This window comes from Crocuta crocuta, unplaced genomic scaffold, assembly GCF_008692635.1.
Source record: "Crocuta crocuta isolate KB4526 unplaced genomic scaffold, BGI_CrCroc_1.0 scaffold282, whole genome shotgun sequence".
Classification (NCBI taxonomy): Eukaryota; Metazoa; Chordata; class Mammalia; order Carnivora; family Hyaenidae; genus Crocuta; species Crocuta crocuta.
The window spans coordinates 3,424,098-3,430,642 of NW_027529174.1; the positions used below are offsets into that span (position 1 = coordinate 3,424,098).

General features: G+C 40.6%; 1 protein-coding gene and 1 long non-coding RNA gene across 3 annotated transcripts in view; one reads left to right on the forward strand and one right to left on the reverse strand.

The window, feature by feature from the left end:
* LOC144226381 (uncharacterized) overlaps positions 1 to 1,874 on the forward strand; it is a 6,732-nt gene extending 4,858 nt beyond the window's left edge. The window contains exon 2 of the long non-coding RNA XR_013333619.1: positions 624 to 1,874. This is a non-coding gene — a long non-coding RNA (uncharacterized LOC144226381). The remainder of the gene's footprint in view (positions 1 to 623) is intronic.
* Positions 1 to 6,545, reverse strand: part of KIT (KIT proto-oncogene, receptor tyrosine kinase) — an 86,887-nt gene that overhangs the window by 5,494 nt on the left and 74,848 nt on the right. For both annotated transcript variants that reach the window (XM_077757771.1, XM_077757770.1), the window contains exons 14-17: positions 6,339 to 6,489; positions 4,151 to 4,242; positions 3,539 to 3,666; positions 2,357 to 2,479 (exon numbers count right to left, since the gene is read on the reverse strand). In XM_077757771.1, the coding sequence (XP_077613897.1) occupies positions 2,357 to 2,479; positions 3,539 to 3,666; positions 4,151 to 4,242; positions 6,339 to 6,489 (494 nt within the window). The remainder of the gene's footprint in view (positions 1 to 2,356; positions 2,480 to 3,538; positions 3,667 to 4,150; positions 4,243 to 6,338; positions 6,490 to 6,545) is intronic.

Here is a 6,545-nt window from a genome sequence, read left to right on the forward strand (position 1 = left end):
AAAGTTATTTTCTCCAGCAGGAATGAAAAAGGGGAGGGGAGGGGAGGGACGAAAGAAAGAAGGAAAGAAATGAAGGAAGAAAGAAGGAAAGGAAGAAGAAAGGAAGAGAAAAAGAGAAAGGGATAGGAAGAAAGGAAAAAAGGAAAAAAGGAAGGAAGGAAGGAAGGGGAGAGAGAGAAAGAGATCGAGAGAGAAGGACAGATGAAAGGATGGACACCTTCTAGTATCCCTTCCCAGATTTTATACCAAAGTTCCTAAAGGGAGCTTTAACCTGAGATCAAAGGTGTCCTGAACTCAGGGGCCTGTGTACTCGCAAGGGGGGAAAATGCCATACATTCTTGTTTTCACTAACTTCTGAAAGAAGTTTAGCATTTCCTTAAGTTCTGAATGAAAACAATAAAGTAATGTCAGCAGGTCCTGTGACTTCGTCACCAGCAGTAACCGCAGACACCTCCACCGTGATTAGTGTTTACATTCATCACTTTGAAATCGGGTTTTAGACCCATGGCTAAAACAGGCTATTCTGTGTAACAAAGAAACACATGTACTGACATCAAAAAATATCCTTTTAACGTTTTGATACCTATATTCCAATTGAACTGCTTTTCTTGGTAATCCTATAGATCTTATTTTATGCATTTAAGACCACGTTCTGCCAAGACATCCACTGGCTTCACCAGCAGAAAAATGACTAAGAACCTATGAGGAGTGGAAGAACATTCTAAGAAGCTGACACGGGGAGATGTCATATGACTATGATGTAGCAAATCTGAGGCAGTAACACGTTGTGTGAGTTTCCCTGCTTTTAACTCGTCCCATAAATTCTCCTTGCCCAGGAGCCTGAGGAAGAGAGGCCTGTAATTGGCTCGTGCAACAGACGTGAGCTGGAGCCCACAGTCTAGAAGCCTGGTGGGACCTAACCCTTCCTTGTTCATTACAGGTCACTGACCAATCACAAGCTATTAAGAAGCTGCAGTGTAACCAGCGTCATGATTATTTATATCCCAAAGAAGACATCCATAAAGAACAGTCAGAAGGATGACTGCCATGGGTGTATTGGCTGCAATGCACCTGAACTCTGTAAAGTTCTACACACTTCACATAGATTAACTCATTGAATCCTCCCAACAACTTGATGAGTCAGGTGACAGTATTATTTCCCAAGAAGAGAAAAAGAAGCAAGGTTGAGAGGCACTGGGCAATTCTTGCCAAACATCACACAGCCTTTAATGATGGAACCAGGTTCGAGCTTGGCAAGAGCAGACCCAGAACCTGCCGTCTTCCTCCTCTTGCCCTTCTGTCAATACGCCAAGGCCTGGGTAAGGAACTACCTCTCGTCCTTTTTTCCAGGTAGTGCATGCACCCGGATGGAGAGAACTTGATTTCGTTAACCCTCCTAATGATGAAATCCAGTCTCAGAAGAGATTTAGATTTAGAAATATATGCATTGATCAGGAAGTAAAGCCAGCAACACTTCTACAAAACCCAGTCAAGTACAGCGTATCCATTGAGATGCCACAGTGATGAAGGAGAAGATATTACATTATCATAAGGCACACACACAGCTCCCATCAGGAAGAAATGTGGACTTGGGAAACAAGCCTAGGAAATAGATGTAGAAGAATATATATGGGACTATATGGTCCCCATACTAATGGGATGCTGCTTTGTAGATCATGGGCTCTGGAGTCGGCCTTTAACTGACCTGTGTCATCTCAGAATTAGTGATGTTTACCACTAAAATATATAAAATATACTGAGTTTTAGTTTCTCCAATGCTGAAATACTGAAGACATTGCATTCTAACACCGGAGGGTTGTTCTGAGGATACCATGAAAATTGGCAATGAAATAAAGCACTCTGAAATAAAATCACTCTGTTCTAGAAGACCATTATTACTTACGAACCTATTTAATATGCTCTCTATTGATTAGAAGATCCAACATTCTACACACCTAATTCTGAACATAACCTTAGATTTTAATCTTTTTCACGTAGCATGTCAATCTCCAGATAAAATCCCCCTGCTGTGACCTTCAGGCCCACATTTGTTTCACTTGAACAAAACAGAGTTCATTGCTATTCTCAGGCTATAATGAAAATTAAGGCTATTTCTGTTTCCTTCACGTGCCCCATAATTACACAATTAGAATTAGGAATTCTATTATCGGAATGTTAGCTGTAGTAATGTTCAGTATACCATGCAAATTTTGCTGAAGGACACTTAATTTGACTGCTAAAGTGCATGCTATCTCAAAGGTAGGAAGTGCATTACGAAACTCACAAAAGGCAATTCTTAGAAAAACTTGAAACTAATATCTTTCATTGGACTGTCAGGCAGAGAACAGGTACTCACGTTTCCTTTGACCACATAATTAGAATCATTCTTGATGTCTCTGGCTAGACCAAAATCACAAATCTTTGTGATTCGACCATGAGTAAGGAGGATATTTCTAGCAGCCAAGTCTCTGTGAATACACTATTAGGAGAGTGGGAGAGAAAAGAAAACCATTTACATTTATTTTAAACTCTTCAAGAATGAAAACTACGTGCAACGTTAGGATGCTACTTTTGTCACACAGGTCCCGTAACTTGGCTTTGCACTGAAACTATTCGGTGCACCAAAAATAAACATCTAAATTACGCTTTGAATGATGTGTGTTTCACATCATTAGGACCTTAATTACTATCATCGCTTTCAAAACCAACTTGGATACGTTTTTTTTTTTTCTTCTTAGGACTGCTTTCATTCATAGGAAAATACATTATAAATAGTCATATCATACTTTTTAAACTGAAAACTCATTTTGCATGCTTCTTTTTGAATGTCCTTTTATAGAGTTTCTAAAATGTCTTTGCAACTTCAGTTTGATGTCTCCCAAGGACACAGGGAAAAGGCTCTTTATTTCAGCCATCCTACATCCTCTTTTAGTTTGGTAATTGTTTGGAAATGTCACCAACGACACTTACGGGTAGGATCTGTTACCTCCTCGTCGTCTGCCAGTCCCATTTGCCAGGGCACCCATCTCACCCTCCCAGAGAGAGACTCTGTTCCTTGTTTTGATTCTACCACTCTCTTCCCATTCCCATCTTTCCCCCACATGTTTATCATTCTCTCTGACTCCTTATTCCCCCACTTCATAAACCATACAATATTTGAGGTCCAACTTCAATAAAACCCAAGCATTGCAACTGCATGAGGTACCCCTTCCTTTTGCTGATGAATTCATTCTATTTTCTAAGAGCAGCTCCTGTATCCTAAAAGCCAAAGTTTTTAAATGAATTCATTGCATTAAAAAACATATTCATAGAAAGCTCATTTAGACAGGCTTGCACTTTAAAGCTTATAAATGAGAACAGGAATTCCAAAAAGACAGCAGTTGGAATATGAAGAAACTAAATTCCCTCTGTTTTTGGTAACTGCACTTCAAAATGGCACTGTGCATTCTAACTATGGCTCCAAAATGTTCCGTGGGGTTGGGGTAGGGGCGGGGGTTAGTGGTGTGGGAGTTCTTTCCCGGGAACCACACCCACTCACGTTCTTCGAGGCGAGGAATGCCATGCCCTTGGCCACCTGGTACGAGAAGCTCAGCAAGTCCTCCAGGTCAAGAGCCAACTCATCGTCTTCCATGATGGCGGGAGTCACATCTCTTTCTATGTATGAGCCTGTTAGGAGGAGGAGGGCTTTCTTAGCAATTAAATGTCAAAGCAAGGAAAAGAGAAGACAGTGACAAGGATACCAAAGGCTGGTCACGAAGGGACTGATGTGAATGTGCAGGCCGGTCACCTCCCCAGTGCTAAGGAAAGGTAAGTGCTCAAGCACAAAGTTAATATTCACAACCCGGGGCCTCGGGGGAGAGGGATGGTGGATTACTACACAAATCTCACATTTTTGATATGTAAAATATATATCTGGTATATCTGGATATGCAAAATACATATTTGATACACATATTTTCACACATGCAGTAAGATGCTCATACACAGTAACAAATGCTCTGACCCCGATACCCACTTGGAACCCTTAACTGCCATTCAACATTGGCATTGCCATTGGACGCTACTATAAAGGAGAATCAGTCACTATGGGTCATGGTCTTATATTTCAAAGCAGGATGAGAAATCCCCTGTAACCGAAATAGGTACCCACCTATTCTCGCAGATCTCCTTTTGTCTGGCTTGGTTGGCACAACATAAGAAACGCCGGGTTTCATGTCCATGTATTCATTAGTACTATCGTTGCTGGGAGAGAGGAAATATCCATCCATCAAATCATGACTGAACAAAATGGGAAACAAGGGGAGTACCCACGGGGCAGGCTCTAGCTCCTCATTCCCTTTTATACAGAACAGGCTGATTTCGTTCAAAGAAAGTCCTGCCAAGTTTGAATGAAGAAAATCTTGTTCATACGATAGGAGGTTTTAATATTCAACAACATTAGGGTCCAATCCGGAGGAACGAGATGGCCTTTTTTGCGTTCAATCGTAGATGGGACTCAGGTTAGAAATTTCCCATCTCTTGATACCAGGGATTTAATGGGAAACAGAGAGCCAAAAGCATGATCCCCCATCCCCTCAAACTCTCTAAATTAGCCCCAAGAGGCCAGATGAAAGAGACAAGAAAGACACAAATAAGAGCTTCTGAGACGTGTTAATGGGGGGAAGGCAGGAATTGCTAACATATAGCGACTGATGGAAGAAGGTTTTAAAAAAACCAAGTTTAGTTCAGATAAACACCAATAATTTGGATGATTTTCTGAACCATCTGGACCTCTTGAATCTGCAGCATTTGGCTGGAAAGTCTTCAAGATTTCTAGTACTTCCTGCTTCTGATTAGCATAGAAACACTGTGACAACAATCTCCTTCAGAGCGTGCTGGTGGTTCCAGTCCCATATGGGATCCCAACGCACAAAGAACACCGCATCAGATTGAACAATTTAGGCCATTATTTCAGAAAGTTGAAAAATATATATGGGGCCAAGGTTTTAGAAATAAGGCAAAGTGGCTCATTTATTTATATAAAGAGCATATGTGCTGGAGAAACTAACCAAAGGTGGTTTGTACTGTATTTTACTACCACTTGAAACTGCCCCAAGTTACCAGGCTGAAAAAAAATAAATAAAAAAAGAGCCTTCACCTGAGGTTTAAAACTTTAGTCAGGGTGGGTGCAGAAAAGGGTTTTAAGAGGGAACTGTCCACCAGCTCTATTTGCTGATGTCTTCTTGATGGCCTGGAGTGAAGTTTGAAAGACAAAGTCTTGCCATCTCAAAATGTAGGGGGCAGAGCGAATAAAAAGGAGAGGAGAAATCCAACACACAGCTTCAGAAATATAAAGCATAAGGGACTGGACATGAGGAGTAGGATTTCTGTTGGGCTGGGCGAATCTAGGAAATCTTCATAAATGGCGGATCTCAACCCTTGGAAAGAATAGGCAAGGGGCGCCTGGATGGCTTGGTCGGTTGAGTGTTCAACTTCGGCTCAGGTCATGATCTCCCAGTTCATGGGTTCAAGCCCCACAGTGGGCTCCATGCTGACAGCTCAGAGCCTGTTTCAGATTCTGTGTCTCCCTCTCTCTCTGCCCTTCTCCTGCTCCTGCTCTGTCTCAAAAATAAACAAACATTAAAAACAAACAAAAAAAAAGAATAGGCAAGGCATGGTAGAGAAGAATCCTATTCTGGTTATAAGCCACATTCATTCTCCTTAAAGGAATCTGAAGCTCTTTACACATCATTCAAATTCAGAATAAAAATAAGGTATAGAACTTTTAAAAATGTGCTAGTCTTTGTGCCTTTTTATAGCATGATGAGTTTTTTTTTTTTTTTAAAAAGGGCAAGGTATACAGAAATCATTCAGAGGTAGACGGTGAGAAGCCTACATGCGGAGAAATGTTCAGAGCTCTTTGCCACTCTGTTAAAGGTTTTCAAGAAATTTACTGAGACACCTTGACAGGCTTTAGCATTTTCCCTATAAACAGTGTCTCACTATAAAGACGCGTACAGTACCAAGCCCATCAGGGTCAATTAAATGACACACGAGAACAGAGCCATAAGAGAAACAGGTACAGAATTCATTCAACTGAACAGAACTAATGCCTTGAAAAGAACTAAAGATGCATTTTTTAAAAAATCAAAGAAAATCGAAGTTTAACACTATTAAAGTCTTTACAAACATTACTCGAACTTTCTAAATTGTTGGTGACATCTAAATGATTTAAAAATTCTGATTTCGTGCCTCAAAGTATCTCTGTTCATTTTTTTTTTAAACAATCGGTCTTGATTGCAAACCCTTATGACCCCACGAACTGCCTGTCAACAGCTATTTATGTAAATCAGCCTTACCAGGAAGACTCCTTTGAATGCAGAAGGTTCTTATAAAGTGCTACTTCTGCTTGATCTTCCTGCTTTGAGCAAATAAATGAATCACGTTTTCTTCTCAAAAAATTCAAAAGATCACCATAGCAACAATACTCAGTGATGACCAGGGTGGGCCCTACAGGCATATAAGAGAAGGATAGATAAAGAGAGATGAGATATATAGACAATGCA